Source organism: Dasypus novemcinctus, chromosome 1, assembly GCF_030445035.2.
Source record: "Dasypus novemcinctus isolate mDasNov1 chromosome 1, mDasNov1.1.hap2, whole genome shotgun sequence".
Lineage (NCBI taxonomy): Eukaryota > Metazoa > Chordata > Mammalia > Cingulata > Dasypodidae > Dasypus > Dasypus novemcinctus.
Genome location: NC_080673.1, coordinates 75,515,868 through 75,539,874, shown reverse-complemented (window position 1 = coordinate 75,539,874; position 24,007 = coordinate 75,515,868). Strand labels below are relative to the sequence as shown.

At 35.2% G+C, this 24,007-nt stretch overlaps 1 protein-coding gene and 1 non-coding gene across 6 annotated transcripts in view; both read left to right on the top strand.

Annotated features, from left to right (window-relative positions):
- The window catches only part of BLTP1 (bridge-like lipid transfer protein family member 1), a 244,407-nt gene extending 221,109 nt beyond the window's left edge, over window positions 1–23,298 (top strand). For all 5 annotated transcript variants that reach the window (XM_058293107.2, XM_058293097.2, XM_058293100.2 and 2 more), the window contains 14 exons: window positions 3,750–3,950; window positions 5,208–5,387; window positions 8,056–8,193; window positions 8,887–9,144; window positions 10,035–10,185; window positions 10,620–10,777; window positions 10,893–11,085; window positions 11,311–11,528; window positions 14,025–14,276; window positions 14,965–15,168; window positions 17,278–17,472; window positions 17,914–18,048; window positions 20,025–20,190; window positions 22,571–23,298. In XM_058293107.2, coding sequence (XP_058149090.1) covers window positions 3,750–3,950; window positions 5,208–5,387; window positions 8,056–8,193; window positions 8,887–9,144; window positions 10,035–10,185; window positions 10,620–10,777; window positions 10,893–11,085; window positions 11,311–11,528; window positions 14,025–14,276; window positions 14,965–15,168; window positions 17,278–17,472; window positions 17,914–18,048; window positions 20,025–20,190; window positions 22,571–22,787 — 2,666 coding nt within the window. In that variant the 3' untranslated portion in view covers window positions 22,788–23,298. The remainder of the gene's footprint in view (window positions 1–3,749; window positions 3,951–5,207; window positions 5,388–8,055; window positions 8,194–8,886; window positions 9,145–10,034; window positions 10,186–10,619; window positions 10,778–10,892; window positions 11,086–11,310; window positions 11,529–14,024; window positions 14,277–14,964; window positions 15,169–17,277; window positions 17,473–17,913; window positions 18,049–20,024; window positions 20,191–22,570) is intronic.
- Window positions 3,011–3,117, top strand: LOC111759484 (U6 spliceosomal RNA). The gene has a single exon (XR_002793452.1). It is a non-coding gene; the product is annotated as a U6 spliceosomal RNA (small nuclear RNA).
- Window positions 23,299–24,007: the final 709 nt, after the last annotated feature.

The following is a 24,007-nucleotide window of genomic DNA, read 5'->3' as shown; positions in this document are numbered from 1 at the left end:
AAAACTGTGGGTCTTATCTGGAAATGATTTTACCTCCAGGGACATTTGACAATGTCAGGAGACAATTTGTTATCACAACTGAGGGGAATGCAACTGGCATTTAGTGGGCAGGAGAGGGATGCTGCTAAATATCCTGCAGTGTACATTATGTACTCTCCCACCCCCAAACAAAGAATAATCTGGCCTAAAATATCAATAGCGTCAAGGTTTAGAAGGCCCTGCATTGGAGTAAAAAAAACACCCTAAACTCCTTTTTTAAAAGAAATATAAAGATGAAGACAGTGACTTTCTGATTTGGAAGGAAATACAGCATGGGTTTTGACCCCTGCTTTTTTTAAGCAGTCATCTTAGATTTGAAAATTTATCCTAATAATCAAGCATCAGTAGGAAAAATTATTACAAACTGGCTTCAGAGAAACCACGCTGTATTAGTCAGCCAAAGGGGTGCTGATGCAAAATACCAGAAATCAGTTGAGTTTTATAAAGGGTATTTATTTGGGGTAGAAGCTTATAGTTATCAGGCCATAAAGCATAAGTTACTTCCTTCACCAAAATCTTTTTCCACATGTTAGAGCAAGATGGCTGCCGACATCTGCCAGGGTTCACACTTCCTGCATTCCTCTCTTCCCAGGGTTCATTTCTCTCCTCAGCTCCTCTCTTTTCTCAACAAGGCCAGCTGTAGACTATTATGGCTTGTTTCTTTTCCTGGGGTCTTCTCTTTCCTCATGACCATGCTCCTCTGTTTGCTTACTTCCTGGGGCTCCAGCTCAAGACCCCAGCATCAAAAACTACAACTCTGTCCTTTGCCATGTCTTTTATCCATGAGTCCCCACCCACCAAGGGGCGGGGGCTCAACACTCTACTGACAAGGCCCAGTCAAAGTCCTAATCATAATTTAATCATGCCCAGGTACAGACCAGTTTACAAACGTAATCCAGTATCTGTTTTTGGAATTCATGAACCATATCAAACAACTACACACTCCAAATTTTTTTTCTTGGAGAAATGGGAATTATTTAGTTTCCTAGTGCTTACATGTAACAGTGGGGAAATGGTTAAAGCAAAACGTTTGTTTCTCTGTGTGATTCTTTGAAAGTTTTCACAATAACATAGAATAAAAATATTTATTTAGAAATAAACCTGTCACTAATGTTTGCCCATTGCCTTACTTCAGTTCTAAAATATTGTTGCTACAATTGTGTTGTAGTGAACCAGATTTTGGGCTGGTAGTATTGGTTTTTGAAAGCATATTTTTCTTGTTATAAAAATAATTTATTTATTATAGAAAATGTAGAGAACAGAAAAGTACTAAAAACTACATAAAAATAACTTAATATCCCTTTCTTATAACAAGTGTTATCAGTTCCTACTCCCCAGCATTTTTGGAGAAATACAATCTTTTTCCAGGCAAGATTGAAATATGGTGTCTTCTATTAGGAACTTTTTAAAATATAATACCGTGTTTTCCCAAATCATTAACCTTCCCAAATCAATAACTTTAATAACTGCATAATATTCCATCATGTGGATTGTATATTTGGAATGCCTTGGGCTTTTTGTTTTTTGTTTTCAGTTTGTAAATAATATTGTAATGAACATTTTTGTATTTAAATATGCATAAATATCCTTAGGATGAATTCTTAAAAGTGGAATTTCTAGTTCAGCAAGTGTGAACAGTTTTCAAGTGTTCGATACGTTTTGCTCTCTAAAACTAAAACTTATCCACACTTGCCACAGTGTGTGTGGACAAGTTCACTGTACTCTCCCCAACATTGTGCTTTACATTTATTTTAACTTGTATTTTATTACTTTATTGGCTTTTTTGAGAGAGAAAAAATATATATATAAACATTCCCATTTTTTTGTTGGGATGTTCATCTTTTTCTTAATGACCAAGTGTCACATAAATTGTTGATACTGAAATTATTATAGCATATATATGTACTATGCTAGGAATATGTAGTGAAAGAAACATGAAATGAGCACCTTTCTTATACCCTTATTTTATGATTATTTAGAAAATAAAAAAATGAAATGCCACCCCTCATTTTATCATCATAAAACATTCCAGAGGGAATGGCAATCAGAATAAATTTATAGCAAGTATAGATTATGACAGTATCCATTCTTTTACAGGATCTTTATTGGATGTCTACATGGTCAGGGTTTAGTGCTAGTGGATGAACATTCAATAACAGATCCATGTCTGTTAATGTGGAACTTGAATTGAGGAACAGATAATAAACAAACAAGGGAACACATTTTATGTGGATAAGGGTTAAGTGGTTAAATATGAGTTAGCTGGGGGAATGAATACTCCAGGTACAGCATACAAAATCTATGAACCAGGAAGGAGTTTGGCAACTTCAAAACAAAATAAAACAGTGTAAGTGGAGCATGGTAAATAAAGTATAGACTGGCACGAGAAAGGCTTCAAGAGATAGGAAAGAGCCAGATTGTGTAGGGAAGCCACTGAAAGCATAAGCAAGGAAGTGGACATGATTCTGATTTACACTTTGAAAACATGAGACCAGCTACAATGTGGCTATCAACTGAAGGTAAACAAGAGTGGTAGGAAGCAGGGAGAGCAATTGGCCATTATAGCAATCCAGGCAGAGTCAATGATTACTAAAGCTAGAATAGCAGCAAGTGCAGATGAAGGGAAATCGACAGACTTGATAAATATTAGAAGTAGAAATGATAGCATAACAGAATGTCAGGAATGAGAAGAAAGAAGAATAACTCCCAGATTTGTATAGAATTTGAGGTTTGAATAGAATTTGAGCTATTTGTATAGAATTGTCCTTTACTGGAGATGGGGAAAACTGGAAGGGAAGCAGACTGGAGGCAAGTATCAAGAGATCATTTTTAGGCATGGCATACTTTAGATGCCTGTGTCCCATTCTAGTAGGATGTCAATTAAGCAGTAGCAATACATGAATCCAAAGGAGGTCTGGGCCGGTGATACATAATTTGGAATCATCAGAAAAATCATATAATGCTCTAGTCAGTGGTCACTTCGGCAGCACGTATACTAAAATTGGAACGATACAGGGAAGATTAGCATGGCCCCTGCGCAAGGATGACACGCAAATTCGTGAAGCGTTCCATATTTTTAGCGGACAAAGAAACAAGACGCAGTGAACGGACACAGAGAACAGACAGCCGGGGGGTGGTTAAATAAATAAATAAATCTTTAAAAAAAATAATAATGCTCTATTCAAATGGTCTCATAGTTTTGATGTTTAGAGCATATTTGAAACTAGCCAGTCCACCCCTAGAAAGATCTTTTCCTTTCTGCATTCTTATCCCTTGCTCTGTCTCCATTGTTACATACTGCAACACAGACCCCATCTATATGATTTGAGCTTTTTTAACTCACTTTGTTCTCTTCCCCTTTTAACTAAACCCCAAATATTTTGGGCCTCTTCTACTGCCTGCTTCCAGTGGAGCATGAAGGAGAGAAATAACCATGTCATTGGCCAAGCATATGTATAAATTTTAAAATGAACAGAGATTTCAGTTCTGATTTATAGAGAAAATTAATTGAAAAATACATATAAGTCATCATTTTTATTTCAAGGATTTAAATCTATTATTGATTGCTTTGTTTCCATCTATTTTTCAGTCATATTTGGTCCTTAAGAATGTAATTAGTGTCTTGCTTTTCTAAGAACATAATATTAGTGTCTTGCTTTTTTTATTTTCTGTGGTTTATAAATATTTTGAATTTATTCTGTTTATTGTAGGTTCATCAGGATTAGGCAGTCCTCTTGGCAGAAGTCGACACAGTAGTAGTCAGTCAGATCTGACCAGTTCCAGCAGCAGTTCATCTGGCTTGAGCTTCACAGCATGCATGTCTGACTTTTCCCTTTATGTATTTCATCCGTATGGAGCAGGGAAACAGAAAACTGCGGTTTCTGGTCTCACATCGGGATCAGGAGGATTAGGTAAACTGTACATGTTTCTTTCTTTCCAAATTTATAGCATCTTTTCAAGCTTTTGTCTTTTCAGAAATCATGATACCTTTAATAACAGATACAAACTAAGATCAGAAACTTATGTTACCTTTCCTTTTTGATAATATTGCTCTTGTCCTTATGTAATTATGTAAAAATAGTAAAATTTTAAAGCGAGTGGGTCATTTTTTTTTTTTTTAATTTTTATTTATTTTGTAGGCATTACATGTTTTTTTCTTCCCGTTCCCCTCGCCCACCCTGCTTGTTTCGCTGTCTGTGTCCATTCGCTGTGTGATCTTCTGTATCTGTTTCTCTTTTTGTCTTCTCATCTTTCTCCTCTAGGATTCACTGGGATTCGATCCTGGGGACTCTGATGTGGGGAGAGGTTCCCTGTCAATTGCATCACCTCTGTTCCTGGTTTCTGCTGCGTTTCACCTTGACTCCCTCCTTTGTCTCTCTTTTGTTGCATCATCATCTTGCTGTATGACTCATTTGCGTGTGCACTCGGCTTGCTATGCGGGCACTGGCTCACCACGCAGGCACTCGTGTGTGCACTCGGCTCATCACTCAGTCACTGGCTCACCACATGGGCACTGAGCTCACCATGTGGGCACTCGCCTTGCCATGTGGGCGCTTATATGGGCACTCGTCTCACCACACCGGCACCCGTATCAGCACTTGGCTCACTGCTCAGGCACTCAGCTCACCGCATGGGCACTTGGCTCACCTCATGGACACTGGGCTGGCGACGCAGGCACTGGCTCACCATGCAGGCACACTTTCTCTTCTTTTTCACCAGGAGACCCCAGGAATCGGACCTGGGTCCTCCCATATAGTAGGCGGAAGCCCTGTCACTTGAGCCACACCTGCTTCCCCATTTTTAAATTCAAAATAAAAATTTTTATTTTACTAGCATTTTAAAATGCAAATGAATCTACTAAAGAAGAACAAGATCTTGATATTAATGAATGCCTCTTGACTAGTATTTAGATAAATAATAAAGACATAGATACCATGTAAATTCTGGTTTTTGTTGTTGAGAAAGAGTTGTAAAAATCACATTATGTTTATGGGATTGAAACAATCCAACTATTGTTAAGAACTCTAATGCTCATTGGATGATTCTGCTTAAATTTTTACCTCACTAAAGTGAACTTAATTAATGGCATCTTCTAGTACATTGGGTAATTTTCACGTAGCTAAGTAAGTGTGTGTGTATGTAAGGCATTTTGTTTTTTGTGATTTTAGGAAATATGGATGAGGAACCTACTTCAGTCACTGGTCGGAAAGACTCCCTCAGTATAAACCTTGAATTTGTAAAAGTGAGTTTGTCTCGGATAAGGCGTTCAGGAGGTGCTTCATTTTTTGAAAGCCAGTCTGTAAGCAAGTCTGCAAGCAAAATGGACACTACCTTAATAAATATATCTGGTATTCAATTTTATAACTTTTAAATTAAAATATTGTCTTTCAGAATTAATGGCCTCCCTTTAGTCACTGTTTGCATATTAAACACATTGAATAATATTAAGCTTTTTGTGTAAGGTGTTTTTTTTTTTAAGATTTATTATTTATTTATTTCTTCCCGCCCCTCATTGTTTGCATTCGCTGTCTGCTTGTTGTGTGCTTGTCTTCTTTTTAAGTTGGTACCGGGAACTGAACCCAGGACCTCCCATGTGGGAGGGAGGTGCCCAATAGTTTGAGCTATCTTTGCTCCCACATATTGTGTTTCTTGTTGTGTTTCCTTGTATGTCTCTTCATCGAATCATCTCATTGCATCAGCTTGCCATGCCAGCCTTTCTCATCGGCCCGCTGTCTTGCTCATCTTCTTTAGGAGGCACCGGGAACTAAACCTGGGACCTCTCATGTGGTAGGCAGGCACCCAACTGCTTGAGCCACATCGGCTTCTCGTCAAAGTTTATTTAAAGGAATGGTATGACAGTCCAGTCTAGTCCAGTGATCAGCAGAAGTAATCAATGTTAGAAATGTTATCTACAACCCAAGGGCCAAAAGATATCTAATTAAATTCCTGAAAACTGCTTTTTTCCTTCACTCCTCTATCATGAATTGATAGTTTCTGATTTTTTGTTTTTAGTTTAATTTTTTAACTGTAAATTCTTAAAACATGAAAAGGAAATGAGTGACATTGTTTTTTAAATAGCACAATAATTGGTGCCCAAAGATCTTAAGTTGTGTGAGTATGTATCGCCAGCTTTATAATTAACTGTGAATATTGAAAAGTCATTTGTTCTTTCATCTTCTTTACATTGTGAGTATTTAAAATTAAACTTATTTGAAACATTTGAATAATTCAGAGTACAATGTGAATGCAAACTTTTAAAACTATTTATTGGACAGATATTGCATGTACAATCAGCCTGGCATTTATTCAGCAAGCATATATTGAGTCTGTATTTCACAGTGAACTTGTGCCAGGCACTGTGCTAGGTAATTTGAGGAGATCAGCATGAATGAGTCAAGTTTTTAAGTGTGGACAAATAAACGACAGTGCAACAATGTGATGTGATAAATGCTATAAATGGGGTTATTTTAAAAGTAGGAAACAATACACTGTATTACATTCTGAGGATGTTATTTCTGTATACACCTGAATTTTAAAACATTCAGATAATGGATTAAAGGAGCAGCTAATTTGGGCATCTGCTCTTTTTGAGAGACCATGTTCTGACTGGTTTGTGAAGGAACTCAGAATTAGCCAATTAGAGACTAATGTATTTATTTTTAGAGGGACACTTTTTTTTTTTTTTAGATTTATTTTTTATTTATTTCTTTCCCCTTCCCCCCTACTCCTAGTTGTCTGTTCTCTGTGTCCATTTGCTGTGTGTTCTTCTGTGACCACTTCTATCCTTATCAGCGGCACCGGGAATCTGTGTTTCTTTTTGTTGCGTCTTCTTGTTGTGTCAGCTCTCCGTGTGTGCAGTGCCATTCCTGGGCAGGCTGCACTTTCTTTCGCGCTGGGCAGCTCTCCTTACAAGGTGCACTCCTTGCACGTGGGGCTCCCGTACATGGCACTCCTTGCACGGATCAGCACTGCGCATGGGCCAGCTCCACACGGGTCAAGGAGGCCCGGGGTTTGAACTGCAGAGCTCCCATGTGGTAGGCGGACGCCCTATACATTGGGCCAAGTCCGCTTCCCGACACCTTTTAAATATAAGTATTTAAAGCACATTTCCATGATCTGAATTTTAAATATGTATACATATGTATATACATGTGACTATACGCAAATGTGTATTTTCTTCTGTTAATACAATTAGACATGAAAATCCAATTTGCCTTATAGACTGAATATCCATATCTGAAAGAGTTCCTACATCATATAGCACAGATTAACCAAAAATATATTTATATTTACCTTAGTTTAATGTTTTTAAACAAAGTTTCTTCCTGCTGCACTTTTCTATATAAAATGCTAGTGTCGGACTTGGACTTTTTCCTTTATAGTCCCCCAATTACATAATGTACAGTGAATTTGTTTAAAAAATTCCATTTTAGTGTTTCTTTCTTGGAGTGCTTTTGTGTGCTTGGGTGTTAATGTGATGAAAACACCAGACTGCACAGTGACTGTTGAGAAGGGGAAGTTTCGTGAGGTTCCATAATATTTTTTACAAAGTGAATTTTTAAAAATTCCCATGCCAGAAAAAAACAACAACCAAAAAAGAGAGCACTGTGGGCAGGGACTGTGTCTGGCTTGCATGCAGCAGAAAGACTACATGAGGGTGATCCACACCTCATCCTGTTTCGCTTTCTGTATTTCAGAAGAGCCCTGTGTTAAAGATGATAGTTGGTTATAAGACAAATCTTTAGAATCTCTCTGAGAATTTCATGTAAATCGATAATATAAATCTAACCTTATCTCAAAAAAAGGAAATGAAATTAAGTGTAAGATTGTGCTTTTTCTGTGGAAGGAACCTATATATTACTTGCTAACCATAATGTGTAACTTTATTTCATGAATTGTAATAACATGATTATAGTTCAGCTATATAATATCAAGCTGTATACATACCATGTGAAAATATTAAAGGTTTTGAAAAATTTGTTCCATTTCTAATAGATTTTATTTTTTATGTTTCAGCTGTTTGTGATATAGGATCCGCCTCCTTTAAATATGATATGCGCAGACTCAGTGAAATTCTGGCATTTCCAAGAGCCTGGTATAGGAGAAGTATTGCAAGACGCCTTTTCCTCGGAGACCAAACTATAAATTTGCCCAGTAAGCTTGCTTTGTAATTATAATTATAATTAGGTTACAGTAGTAATAATATCCATGATTGGTAATAAACTTTGTCTTCATTGGTGATACCATGTTATTCATGTACTCATTCAACAAATGTCTACTGAACCCCTCATTGATACTGGGGATATATCACAGAACCAAATAGACAAAAGCTTGCCTTCTTGAAGATTGCATTCTAGCTGACATTTTATCCTACAATTATTACTTTGTAATCTTTGTAAAACCGGAAAGTGCAGAAATACATTTAGCCATCCAAGTTAATCATAGTTGGTTAGGGTGGAAAACTGAATGTTAAGGTCATGCTACCATCTGGCCTGCATTTTCCTCTTGACTTATATTGTACTCAAGAACAGAGTTGTGGAAATGAAAGGTAGAAATCAGTGTGATATATTGGAAAATATTAGAAAGCCTGGACCTGGGTCTATTCCCTCAGCTGTAAAGTAGGAACAGAATACCAGTCCTGCCCATGTTATGAAGTTTCTGGGAGAATTAAGTATCATACCAGAATGTGCTTTGCAATCTATAAGTTGCTGTACAGTTGCCAAATAGGGAACTAGAAAGAATTTATAATGTGGTTAGTAGTGTATGGGTGAAATTTATTACTTTTAAAAGTGATTTTACCCTATTAATTTGGCAGCTTTTTTCTCTTTTGTCCTACTTTTCTGCTAGCATCTGGCCCAGGGACACCTGATTCCATCGAAGGGGTAAACCAGCACCTTTCCCCTGAATCATCGAGAAAAGCTTACTGCAGGACCTGGGAGCAGCCTAGTCAGTCAGCTTCCTTCACTCACATGCCTCAGTCACCTAATGTGTTCAATGAGCATATAACAAATAGCACCATGTCACCAGGGACAACAGCACAGAACCTAAAATCCCCAGCTTCCATCAGATCAAGAAGTGTGTCTGATTCTTCAGTTCCCCGAAGAGGTAACATCATTCTCTTTGTTATCAGTAGCCTGCCAATTTCCCAATAAAAATCCAAATTAATTATTCCCAGTTTCTGCCCTACGTTCAGGGATATATACTCTTGCAAGTTTTTATGATGGATCAGAAAACAAACAAATGAAAAAACACATTAAAGTATTTCCAGCAGCAGAGACAACTAGATGCCTGGTAACTCTGAAATAGGTTAGAGAGGAATAAGCATAATATGAAGTGTGTTCCACAGTGTAGAGTTACCTCAGAAAGAAAACAAACCTACAATGTTAAAAAAGTCCCAAAAGATGCTTTGATATTAAGAAACTTAATCTTTGTGTTCATTCAGTCATTCTTTTATTCAGGTAGTGATCTTGAAGCCTTTTAAGTACCAGGCACTGTAATTATGCCTGAACATATGAAAATGAATGACACATTTCTTGTCACAAGGTAAGATTAGACTATAATGAGCACATGCAGAATTTAGGATATATAGTGGGTTCATGAACACAGGACCTGGCCAGACTTTGCTTTTCAGAATAGTCCCTGCCTTTGAGCCCTCTGTTTGGCAGCAGTTCCTTATTATTTTCTCCTTTGTCAGAAAAATCCTAGGATGGTGAATTATCTGAGTTGCTGTATCTTATGTGCACCCCAGAATTTCTTCATGCAAAATGAGAGTTATACAGAACTTTATGAGCTTTCAAGAAGTAAAGTTGCCAGCACTTACTAAGCATTCCATAAATGGGAGCTATTATTATAGAGGCAGTTGGCAAACATTAAATGTTAGGTTATACTACAAAAATATCGTATTTTTTATTTTTTAGATTACAGTGATGAGTGCTTTTTGCTTTGTAACTGATCGTTTTTGTGAATGAACATGCATTTGATTTTTCTGTTTTCAGATTCACTTTCAAAAACATCAACTCCTTTTAACAAATCAAACAAAGCAGCAAGTCAGCAAGGGACCCCATGGGAAACACTTGTTGTGTTTGCTATCAACTTGAAGCAATTAAACGTTCAAATGAATATGAGCAATGTAATGGGAAATACAACGTAAGCTATTTAGATACAAAGGGAAAAATCTTTATTAGTTGTAATTTTTCTTACTTTTTAGTAAAGCAACTCAAAACCTTTTTTATGCTGAATTATTTGTGACAATAAAGACAGTAGATAAAATATGTAACTTGCTTTATCCTGAAAATGGCTTAACTTAAGGATACTATAATATAAAACAGCATGAAGTGTGTTATAAAAAAGAGGGAAAGTTACAAAGAAATAGAGTAATTTTCCATCTACAAAGAAAATATTATCATCAGTGTTAGTATTCAAACCTTTACTACATGGTTTTTATAAGAAATATGTTGTTCCTTTGTCAAATTTGACCTTTTATTTAAATCACCTAATTTAATTCCTATTTTAATTCAAGACAGTAAAAGTTGTATATCTAATTCGTAATATTTTCTTTCCTTTTCCTTCTCTTTTTTTAGCTGGACAACTAGTGGTTTGAAGAGCCAAGGCCGTCTATCAGTAGGAAGTAATCGAGATCGAGAGATTAGCATGTCTGTTGGTCTGGGAAGATCACAGTTAGATTCTAAAGGAGGAGTAGTTGGAGGAACCATAGATGTCAATGCTTTGGAGATGGTTGGTATGTTGAATTTTTACAGTTAATCTAACATATCTTTTAAAACTACATTGGAAAAGTTTGGTGAATTTTTCCCATCGAGCATTTCTATGAAAAGTAATTATTGTTTCTACTTTAGCACATATTTCCGAACATCCAAATCAACAACCCAGTCACAAAATTCAGATTACTATGGGTTCTACTGAAGCTCGTATTGATTACATGGGTTCAAGTATCCTCATGGGTATCTTCAGTAATGCTGATCTTAAGCTTCAGGATGAATGGAAAGTAAATCTGTATAACACATTGGATTCAAGCATGACTGATAAAAGGTATTTAACAAAACATTACTTTTCGAACACTTTACTTGCTTTTGGTTGCTTTTTAACATATTTTCAATTATCTAGTGAGAAACCACATCCATTTTTCCTGCAAAATGATTTAGTATGGTGTAATTAAAATGAATGAAAAGGCAGGGTTAGGGGAAGAGAATTTTCCTTTTTCTTTCCAACTATCTTCTCTAAGATATACGGTAAAGATTCTGTTTTATACTCCAGTGAAATTTTTGTCCATGGAGATTTGAAGTGGGATATATTCCAAGTAATGATATCGAGATCAACTACACCTGACCTGATAAAAATAGGAATGAAGCTCCAAGAATTTTTCACACAACAGTTTGACACCAGCAAACGAGCTCTCTCTACCTGGGGACCAGTTCCTTATCTTCCACCCAAGACAGTGACTAACAACCTAGAAAAAAGTTCACAAGAACAATGTAAGAATTAGATTTAAGCTTTTATTTATGCTTTATCTTTCACTAAGCATGTGTTACCATCTTAATTAAAAATAATAGTAACAACAATAATCTGTATACCGTACTCATAAAGTCATCCATAGGCTCTTTATCCCATGTTCCTCCTCCCTTCATTCAGCAAAGGACCTGAATTCCTACCTTCCAGTGAAAATAGAGGCCATCATTTGGGAAGTCTTCATTCATTATCCTTCCCTCTGCCACCAGTTCACCTGCAACCATACCAGTTCCTTTCTTTTGAATGCTAATTATAGCAGTATCATGTTTTAGTTAAGGGTATGGGCTGTGGAATTAGAATATCTGGGTTTGGATTTATTAGTTGTGTGATATTAGGCAGATTATTCTTTTCACATAATATAATTTAATTAGCAAGTATTTATTAAGCATCAACCATGTACTTAGGTACTGTTCTAGGCACAGGCGAACTAAAGGTAGAAAAAGTCCTTACACTCATGAAGCTTACATTGTAATAGAAGAGATAGACCATAACTAACTTACTATATATATAAGATAATTTCAGGTAGAGAAAAGTGCTGAGGAAAAGAACAAAGCAGGGGAAGGAGATAGAGTATGATAGGGTATATGGGAAACTATTTCAGATATTGTGAGCAGGAAAGGCTTTTCTGAAGTGACATTTTAGTGGAAATGTGAAAGAATTGGAAAAACTGAGTTAAGATCTGGGGGAAGGGAGTTCCAGATATAGGGGTCATTGAGAGTTGCAAAGCTTCTGCAGTGGGAATAAATATGGATTATTTGAGGAACAATAGAGTGGCTACTGTGGCTGGAGCAAAATGAGCAAGGAGGAAAGTACTAGAATAAGTTCAGAGAGACATAAACTCAGTCTCACAGATGAGATTTTTTGATATGATGGGAAGTTATTAGAGAGTTTTGAACAGTTGACATTTGATTTCTTTTTCTTAAAGTGTGTCTTTTTAACGCATGATTGTTGCTACTATATGGAAAATAGACTGTATGGGGATAAAGCGGAAGGAAGGAGACCACTAGGAGACTATTATAGTAGTCCAGGCAATAGATGATGGTGGTTCTGACTAGGGTGGTAAAGGTAAAATGGTGAGAAGTAGCCAGAATCATGATAACTTTTAATGTTTTATTGTAACAGAAGCAGGACATGTGCATTGAACAAAACTAGAAAATATTAATACATACAAAATAAAAACGTTATATTCCACCTAGAAATCACCACTGTTAACATCTTAGATAATATACTTCCAGATACCTGTCAATGCATTTATGTGCACTTTTTACCAAAATGTTCATATTGTTTGTCACCTTTTTCCAGTCAACATCTCCTAGTTTCCATTTTTGCTAATTACTCCTCTAATTTTCAAGCCATATTCAAATTCCTACAGTTGACCCCATAATATCCTTTACAACTGATTTTCGCAGTGTATAAATCCACAAACACAGGTTAAATCTGGTTATGTTCCTTCATTGTCTTATAATTTAGCATCGTCCCTTTTTTATGGCCTGAATTGTTGGAGAGACCTACAAATTGTCCTTCAGAATGTCCTGCCTTCTAGGTATTTTTCACTTGCTCCCTCACGTTATCATTTATCTTGACCTTCTTGTCCAGTATTTCTATTAAACTAGAGTTTATATCAGGCATATACAAATGGAGGGTTGTTCTGCAGAATACCTGGCCTGGATTCTTTGAAAGCGTCCTTGTCATTAAAAACAAAGGAACATGAGATTAAAGGAAACTAAAGAGACTTGCCAACTAAATACAGTGCACAATCCTTACATGATCCTTGATTGGATCAGGGGGAAGAGGTGTGAAAAGTAGTCAGAAAGAATATTACTGGAAAAATTAGGTAATATAAATATGAATTTATATTTGTTTAGTGCTTCTCAAGCTTTAAGAAAGTTTGTAACAACTGGAGAGCTTATTAAAATGCAGATTCTCATGCAGTAAGTATTGAGTAGATTTGAGAGTATGCAGTCATAAGCAGCTCCCAAGGTATTGCTGATGCCACTGGTCCTCAGACCTCACTTTGAGTAGTAGCAAGGATATAGAAGAATAAAAACAATAAACTTAAAATCAGTAATCTGCCTTTGATTTCTAGGTCTCCCAATCACTGGTGCACTTAGCCTCTCTGTTAGGCTTCTTCACCTAGTTTGCAGGTTTATTGTAAGAATTGTATAAAATTGCATACAAATACTTCGTAAATCATTAATTATTACAGAAGTGCTGGTTGTAACTATTATTAGCAAGTACTCGTTTCCTTAGATCTGTCTTTCCTCATTTAGCATTTTTTCCTAGACTCTCTTTTCTAGCTGCTACTTAATGTTAACTATTAGGTTAGGTATTTGTTTCATCTTTTACCTGAGTCACTTTCAGCTGTAGAAAGTAGCCACCAGCTGCCTCCTTATCCCCCATCCCCACCCCTTCAGGATGTTCATCAGGCACTTTGGGATAAAAGTGTTTTGGTTTTCTTGCAGTGCTTGATGCAGCTCATCATCGTCACTGGCCTGGAGTATTGAAGGTGGTATCAGGATGCCACATATCCTTATTTCCGATTCCATTACCAGAAGATGGAATGCAGTTCGGAGGATCAATGAGCTTACATGGAAATCATATGACACTTGCTTGTTTTCATGGCCCAAATTTCCGTTCAAAATCCTGGGCCCTTTTTCATTTAGAGGAACCAAATATTGCTTTTTGGACTGAAGCTCAGAAAATCTGGGAAGATGGTAAACTGACACATTTCCAGCTTTTACTTTTTGTCTATCTGCTCTATATGATTCAAAATCATATCTTTGTTTTTTCATATCTTTGTCTATTTTTCCTATAATATTTCTATTTCTGTAGTTTATCTTTATTTTTGTTATTAGATACTTAACATATTGAGTTCACCACCAAGGACTTGATATCTATAAAGTCTAGTACCTATTTCTGAACTTGTCATCTTACTCCCCGTTTCTTACTTAGGCAATTAAAGTTTCTGCTGCTGTGGGTGGCCATGGTAGTAGTTATAAATATTTATTATTAAAAACATTAAGAAAAGACACACAGTGGTAGTATGAAGAAATTATTTCATAGTCAAGACTATCTTGTAGCCTTTATTTGCAAGGCTCTGCTTTATACCTCTATTGACAGTGACAAATCCAGTTCCTTTAAACTATGATTGCCGACTTGATGATTGTTAATGGTGAAAGAAGTGATTGCTGCTCCTAATCTTCTTAGAGATAAATCCAAGTATAAGTAAAAGGAAGGAAAATTACCTATGATTTTTTTTCTAGCTTATTTATCCTTTATTTTTACAACCTTCACTATCTCTGTATGACAGCTAAATCTGTTGCTCTGGAACCACAACCACTTTCTTGCATCTAAATATAGTTACTTTAAAAAAACTTTTTGTTTTTGTTTTTTTTTCTCTAGGTTCTAGTGATCATTCTACATATATTGTACAAACATTGGATTTTCATCTGGGTCATAATACCATGGTTACCAAACCATGTGGTGCTTTGGAAAGTCCAATGGCAACAATAACCAAGATAACAAGGCGTCGCCATGAAAATCCACCCCATGGAGTAGCAAGTGTCAAAGAATGGTTCCATTATGTTACAGCCACAAGGAATGAAGGTTAAACAGTGGATTCTTTGGAGAGATTTATTTCATTTCATTTTTTTTCTATTTTGGGTTCTGTCAACTGTGTTTAGAATTTAAGTGGAGATAGCTTTTATTTAATTACACAAGTGTCACTTTACTTCCTAAAACAAGTAACAGTTGTTTAATGTGTGATTCACCACTTGGTAGTATAGCATTTTAGATGTAACTAAAGCATTCAAAATAAAATTGGTTTTAAATAAATAAAATTAAACTAAGTTTACTTTTTACAATTGGGAAAATATTTTTGTAGTAAAGCTGAAAAATGGAAGTTTTGGAAAGTTACTATACAACTAAATAATGGAATGCCGTAAATTTAAGGTTCAGAATGGCTACAACAGAATGAAATAAAATTGCACTGTTCTCATTAAGTCATAAGTCTCAGGAGTTTGCTCTTGGTGAGTTTTTTTCCTTTGATTAGATTCACCAGCCTTGTAATAGTGTACTCATGGGAACTTTTATTTTGTGGCTGTTTTAGTTTACAGTATTGATTTTATCAATCCTCTCATCTGTAATGGATAGCTGACTAGATCGAGACATGTTAAGACTTGATTATTTCACTCTAAAAATTTCCCTCTCATAAAATGGAAAAGAAGATGACTTGTACCCCATGGAAAATAGCTACCATAGAACAGGAGATCCCAGAGATTAAAGATCATTTTTAAAATGTTGTGAGAAAAAAGGATAAGAAAGTAAATTAGGGGAAGCAGACGTGGCTCAACTGATAGAGCATCTGCCTACCATATGGAGGTCCAAGGTTCGATCTCCAGGGCCTCCTGGCCCATGTGGTGTGCTGGCCCATGTGCAAGGAATGCCATGCCATGCAGGGGCGCCCCCGTGTAGGGGTGCCCCACGCTCAAGGAGTGTGCCCCGGAAGAAGAGCCACCCCACACAAAGCACAGCCCACCCAGAAATGGTGCCACACGCACAGATAGCTGACTTAGCAAAATGACACAACAAAAAAGAGACATAGTTTCCCAATTCCGCCAGATAATGCAAATAGATGCAGAAGAACACACAGTGGATGAACACAGAGAGCAAACAACAGGGGGGAAGGGGAGAGACATAAATGAAATAAATCCTTTAAAAAAAAAAAGTAAGTTAGAAGACTATGCCTGTCTTAACTTTTCTACCTCTAAAGACTGAAGAGGGAGGAGATTCTTTTTGGTTTGGATGCTCTGGAAAGGTCATTAGCATTTTGAACTACTGTTTGTTTGCCTAAAAAATGCTATTTTAATTTTTTAAAAATCTTAGTTTGCTAGGGCTGCCATAACAAAGTGCCACAAACTGGATGGCTTAAAATGACAGAAACTTATTGTCTCACAATTCTGGAGATTAGAAGTCTGAAATCAAGGTGTCAGCATGACCGTGCTTCCTCTGAAGTCAGTAGGAAAGAATCTGTTCCATTCCTCTTTTAACTTCTGGTGTTTCTAGCAATCCATAGCATTCTCTGCATCAGTCATTACAAGGTGTTCTCCCTCATTATGTCCAAATTTCTTCTTACAAAGGTATCAGTTATATTGGATTAAGGGCCCACTCTATCCCAGTATGACTTCATTTTAACTTCCCTGGTTTCATCTGTAATAACCTTATTTCCAAATAATGTCACATTCTGAGGTACTAGGATTCGAATTTCAACACACATTTTGGCAGTATGTAATTTTATCCATAATAGACAGTCATAATCTAACAATAGAGCATAAGTTGGGAAAAAGCAGGAGTTCTACTTGTTTATAAGTATAGGATTATAATTAATCCCAAATTTTATAGAAGTGACAGAATCAATCTATGGAGACCTTTGCACTTATTAAACTCAAGCTCAGATATAAATTCAATTGAGAATCATATTCATTTTAAAGTCAGAGAAACCAAAACCAAAATTTAATGGATTTATCCAAAATCACATTACATAGCTTTGGTCTTAAGAAAAGCAATATATGTATTGACTATTTTTTTAAATGTTATTTATATAACAATTCTTAAAATGAGATGAGCTCTGTGTATCATGATACCTACAAATTTATATTCTTATCAGTGCCTGTTGATTTAATTTGATTCTTATTGTCTTTATTCTTATGCATGTAGAGCTAAACCTACTACGCAATGTTGATGCTAATAATACTGAGAGTAGCACTACTGTGAAGAATTCTAGTTTGTTAAGTGGATTCAGAGGAGGGTCTAGCTACAATCATGAAACAGAGACTATCTTCGCACTACCAAGGATGCAGCTTGACTTTAAATCCATTCATGTTCAAGAACCACAGGAACCTCCATTGCAGGGTATGTGAAAATACAATCTTTAGTTTCTAAAGTTATTAAGAAAATTCTAAGGGAAGTTCCAACTACTGCTTTTTCCCCACAGATTATTTTTTTATACTAATGTAGTATGATGAAAATTGGTTTTCTGGGTCAAATTGATTTTTCTTACCAGCTACATGACCTGTTGCAAATTATTTAATCCTCCTTTGCTTCTTTCTCCTCAGTAAAATGGGAAGTATAGGACTTGATTTTAAGGGCTGTTAGGAGGAATAAATGGTACATACTGGAAAAGTGTTTCTATGATAATCATCATCATTCTAGATATCACATCTAGAAGTCATTCATTTATCTGTAGTTCCATTTCAAGTAGATACATGGACCTATGTAAATCCCTTACTAATGGGAAGAGGAAGGAACTTACGTCATTAAATGTGTTACTATAAAAGAACTTTACCATTGCAGATGCCAACTTGAAGCCAAAGGTAGAATGTAGTGTGGTGACAGAGTTCACTGACCACATTTGTGTGACGATGGATGCTGAGCTCATCATGTTTCTTCATGATTTAGTGTCAGCTTACCTTAAAGAAAAAGAAAAAGGTGGGTAGCATATTCTCATTTTTTTTTCTCCCAAGCTTTAGGAAATGCAGCTGACAATGCCATTTATATGGCTTAGTATGATCTGGTGATAAAATGAACAGAATGTGGCTCCTTTCTCTATGAGTTGCAAAAATTGTAGCATGTTAGTAAGACTGTGTAGCAGACTTAAAAAGAAAACATTTTCTTTTCAAAAATAATTTTAGATTTCAGTGATGGTAGTTTGTTTTCATGAGCTAGCTGACATATGTTTACATATGAGAAATGTAATTGTTAAGAAACATGTGGTGGTCCTAATGTGTCTATATGGGATTGGTTGAATATATTATTGTGTGTCCATACAATGGAATACTTTGTTGCTATTTAAGAGAATGAGGTAGTTTGAAATGTAAGATAAGGAATGTTCTCCCAAATATTTGGTAATTTGTTCATTCATTAAATATTGTTACCTAGTTTGTGAAACAACAGATAGGCTCATCTAAAAATTGTTCATTATAAGTATACTTTATCCAGGTCAAAAAGTAAATTATCATGTATTTTAGGAAGAAAACATTTTAAAAAATAGGAAATTTCTCTTGCAGATATTTCAAAATGGCCTCTTTATAAATGGTTCTTGAGTGAAGAAAATAGATTATCAAAAGACCTTGTTGAGAGAGTGCAAAAGTGGTATAGCATAGTGTGAATTGCTTTTCCATTTAGTTGTGCCAAAAATTCATTGAGAAGGTAAAATTAATAATGATGCCCAGGAGAAATCAGCCCTTAGTTGAGACTTCAGGCTAACTGTTTGAAATCATATAATAGACAGGCTATAAGTAGATCCATTCTTCACATACAGCACTGATACATATCAGTCCTTTTATTTGGTAATCCTTTTGTTTTTCCTCTGCCTTCATATTAAAATTTAACATGGAGAAAAATAGAGCCTAAGTAAACCTGTGAAAGTCAGAATACTTTTCCAGTCCACCTAGACTGAAAGTCTGTCAGATTTCTCTCTCTAACTCAGATATAATAAAACTTTTTATGAAATACTGCAGTCTTGGTCTGCTATAAAGTGTATTTCTAAGAAATACCTATAAACCTTTGTAAAACATAATTTCAATTGGAAGACAGGGATGGGGCACTTGATTTTCGGATATACAATAACAAAGTATTATTACTTGTGGAGATTTTAATTATAAATAAAGATATCTTCGTAGCTGTAAGTATATTTTGTTACTACAAACTAAAAGCAATTGGTTTAGGCCAAAAATAAGTATAAACATCCTGAGAAAGTTCTTAACATCTTGTAAACTTTAGCCAGAATCAACATATTTCTAGAGTATCAAGATAAATTTTAGTACCATAACCACCACCAATAAAAAACAAAAGCACAGCAACTGAGCAGGCAGCAACTGAAGGCATCTGTTTTCTTACATATAGTGTGGTAACACACCTTCATTCCTAGGCTCATTCCAAATAAATGTGTCATCCTAAGTGCTAATTCTCAACCAAGTTATAACCAGAACTACTTAATACAAATCATATTACGTAATTAATCAAATGTCTTGTGTCTCATTTGTATTTTGAAACATTGTGTCGTAAGAGAAATGCCATATTTAATTAAATAAGAGCTTATGAAAGCTACTCGTGTGCTCTATGCCTGCTATCAAATAAATGATCTCAACATTCTTTACCATTAGTTTTAGGCACCCAACTATGTGTAAAACGTATACTATTACCCCAAAGAAAATGATGGCATGTTATTTCTAATTGTTGTAAGAGAATACATTGCCATTCTATTTTCCTCTAAGAAATACCAGAAATTTCTAATTATTTACAGCTTATTTTAAATTTTTACTTTTTAGGAAATGTAATTAAATGAGGCTTTGACCAGATCAAAACAAAATGACAGATGAAGCCAATTATTTTGTTCTTAGAGTGATTGGTAATACATTTATAAGATTTGTATTTGCAATATTAATCTATCATTTTCATTATAGCCATTTTTCCACCTCGGATTTTATCTACTCGACCAGGACAGAAAAGTCCAATTATTATACATGATGACAATTCCTCTGATAAAGACAGAGATGATAGCATCACATATACTACTGTGGATTGGAGAGATTTTATGTGCAACACATGGCATCTAGAACCCACCCTTAGGTGAGTAGTAGGTATATATATTTTAACCCCATATTCTATGAAACTACTATGAAAAAAAAGTTTATGAATAATGTGTCAGTTTAAATATGGTTTACCAAAACATATTTTTAGAAGTTAGCTACTTGTAACCTCTATAACTCCTTACCGCTCCATTCTGCTTTTGAAAGTGCTTCTATGTAAGGTGAAAGAGGCACTTACAAACACTGAGAATAGCTCAGAGCTGATGAGCTGTCCACAATGTAACTTCTGTTGGTTAATCACTAAAATATGGGAATAACTCCTTTTTCATTGTTGCTATCCTTTTTTCACTTCCTCACCAGGATGATATTTTCAGTGTTTTGAGGTAATTCAAGTAAATTGTTAGTTTGGGAAGATGCAGAAGTCATACATCATCATTAAGGAACTGTTAAAATTTCTTACTGTATATATGTCATTACAATGAAATAGAACCTACAGTGTCACAGTTCCCTTCTGTCTGCATACTAAGCAATATAAAACCATGTCCAAAATGTCTAATGCTATCAGATCCATATACCTTTACCAAGTTATGTTCTTCTGCAGTCAGGATCCCAATTACATCAACTCGATTTTCAATCAAAATGTCAGAAGTATTTTGTAATTTTCTATTTATGTTTGCTGCTATGACTAGTTGTACTTGCTTGTCTTGTGATTAACATTCATAGCCTTCCTATTTTTTTCTCTGCTTTTTAAATCAAATTCTAACAGTCCAAATCCTGGAAAACAGTATCAGAAGAAGTCCAGCACACCCCAGCACAACATTCTGCAAAATAATATAGATTTTATTTAAAGTTATTATTCAGAAACAGTTCTGCCATAAAATGATTCCAAACTAACTTAATCTTCATTTTACAGTAGACTTATGTATGAGCAGAAAGTAGTTTTATTGTGTTAGTAGGTAATTTGTATTCAATAAAATTGGTTGTAACCAAATCAACAAAACACTTTAATTTTAATTAACAATACACATACTTATGAGAAATATTAACAGTGTCTGTATCAGGACCAGTATTAAAATATTGCAAATATCCTGATGCAGAAAACCTTTTGGAAAATCTGTTTCATATTTGTAAATCAAAATAAATATAATGGAAAGACTGAGTATCTTTAAGAGTGAATATACTTAAATGGAATATAACATGAATTGAATTTACAAGTATAAAGATGGTTAAATTTGCCATAAATATATTCTCTTGTTTAGTAAGCTTAACAAGGGTGACTAGTTAAAGATTATGGTATAATGGTGAAGTGTGGGGTTATTAACTCAGTCTCTAAACCTAGTTTCATGACCTAATAGCTGAGTGACTCTGGCCAAAGGACTAACCTTTCTCTGCCTCAGTTGCCTCATAGGAACAGTTTGGAAAATAGTATTATCCATTTTGTAGGTTTGTTATAATGGTTAAATGAGTTAATTAATGCAAAGTATTTATAACTACTGGAGTTAGGGAGATCAGTGTTTGATACTCCTTTTTTCCCTTCCCCACCTGAGTTCAGGGTAATTGAAATAGTGGGAGACAGGAAGATGGAAATCAAAATAATAGTTTTTAATACTGGTAAAGCTGATAACAAAGAATGTGGTTTGGATATCTGGCAACAATGGCTTTGTACTACAAAGCCCAGGTTTGGACTTGGGCTTCAATGTTGCAAAACTCAAGGGGCAAATGCCTGGAACTGTTTGGTCAGCCGCCCCATGTATTCACCTAGCCACAGACAGCACTGAACATTTTCTTCCTTAGGGACCTGTCCTGAAAAACCTAAACAAAGAGGAGCAGACAAAAATGAGTGGCTCCTAAGAGAAGAGAGAGAAGAGGGTACTGCACTACATTACTCATTTTCTCTCTTAACCTCTTCAACCAGATAAATCATGGATAATGGGACAGAGAAAGGCCACTGGTGTTTCACTATGGGCTTTTCCTCCATACAGAAGGAAATATCTGGAATGTGGAGAAAATGGTTTGTTCAAACATGTTTACCACATAGCAAACACTCAGTGAATTTTAGCCTTTTTTTTCTCATCTGTCACATGCTTGTGAAATCTTTTAGAGTTAACCAGATGTCCTTTTAAATGTTAAGATGGCCATGTAACCTAATAGACCTAAAATAAATCAATCAATGAAATTTGGTAAACTCTATCCCAGTGAATAGGCTTTTAAGAATGCTTATAGTTACACATTTTTTAATGCTCTTATTACAGCCAATCCAGGAATTGTTGGTTAGATTATTTGAATGCATCTATTGAAAATATTGAGAATCTGTGAGCATATTATGGAGCCTCAATGATGTTCTTGAATGTATTGCCTTCAGGACTGTGTTTTACGGCATTGTATTCCTTAGTTATTATCATTTACAATTATTATTTTAGATTAATTTCTTGGACTGGAAGAAAGATTGATCCAGTAGGCGTTGATTATATTCTTCAAAAATTGGGCTTTCATCATGCCAGGACCACTATTCCTAAATGGCTTCAGAGAGGAGTCATGGACCCACTGGACAAGGTGCTGTCAGTTCTTATTAAAAAACTTGGTACTGCACTACAGGATGAAAAGGAAAAGAAAGGAAAAGACAAAGAAGAACACTAAAAAAGTAACTTGACCTGTGAAGAAATTATGATTGTGTCATTAAGTTTATTACACTGGAGTATTTTCAGGGGGTTTTGTATAATAAAATTATTTTAAAGATAATTTTAAAAGAATTCTAACTTTGTGGCCATGATATTAAAAGTTTGTGTGTTAACTTGTGTATTCTAGTTCCGCCATTCTGTATACAATGAAGTATTGCATGATAATGTATATTTTGTGAAAAATTAAATATATAAATCTCTTTAGGGTTATAATTATATTAAGTGCAATGTGAGTCCTGCATCTTTAAAATATTTGCAGAATAACTGTGAATTTTCTTTGTTATTAGTCATAACTTTTTTAAAAATTTTGTTGAAAATGTCATTTTTTTCTTGGTCATTAATTGCCTTTTTTCAATGTAGACTTGTACAGTTATCTATTTGTATATAGTTTGAGTAATTGTGATATGATTGCAAACCACTAAAATATTGTTTGTAACTATTGTAATAAAAAGCCACAGTAATTGATGTCAGTCCATAGTAGTGTTTATGCCTTTTCCTCATTGATAGCTTATTTCATAATTAATAATGCTCATCCTTTGTCACAATTTTTGAATGGCTTCATAGAAGATGACTAATACTTATAAAAATTACAGCTCAAGGATGGTCCAATCAGAGAGAGGCACACCAGAGATTTCAGAAGTATTAGGTAATATTCTGTTTTTTAAACTAATTGAGAGCATACAGCTATTAATTTTTATTGTACTATATTCCTTACATATATGGTCAAATGAATTTTGTATATATGGAATAATGTATAATATTTTTAAGGGAGGTCTAAAATAATATACAAAGGCAGCTATAATACTACTAACAACTTAGATTCTTAATTTAGACAGGTCAGCACAGGCAGTTTAAAGGTTGGGTAAACAGTAGAATTGAAGAGCCTAGAGCCAGAAAACACCCCAAAGCCTCTGGTACAGCCCCTTTCATTTAAGCAGTCATGGCAGGATTATCTCTGATAGATAAATAACTGTGATCTAGAATAGCTAAGATACTTGGCCAAGGTCATATATCTAGTCAGTGTTGATGGGGGAATTTAGAATTGCTACCTAAAGTCACAAGGCAACTTAGTAACACAATTAAAACCTTAGTGTATAGATTCCTAATTTTGTGTTCTTTCTGCTAGATCATCTTGCCTGTCATCTACCTGATTCTGAATCCTAATTTACCTGTATAGTT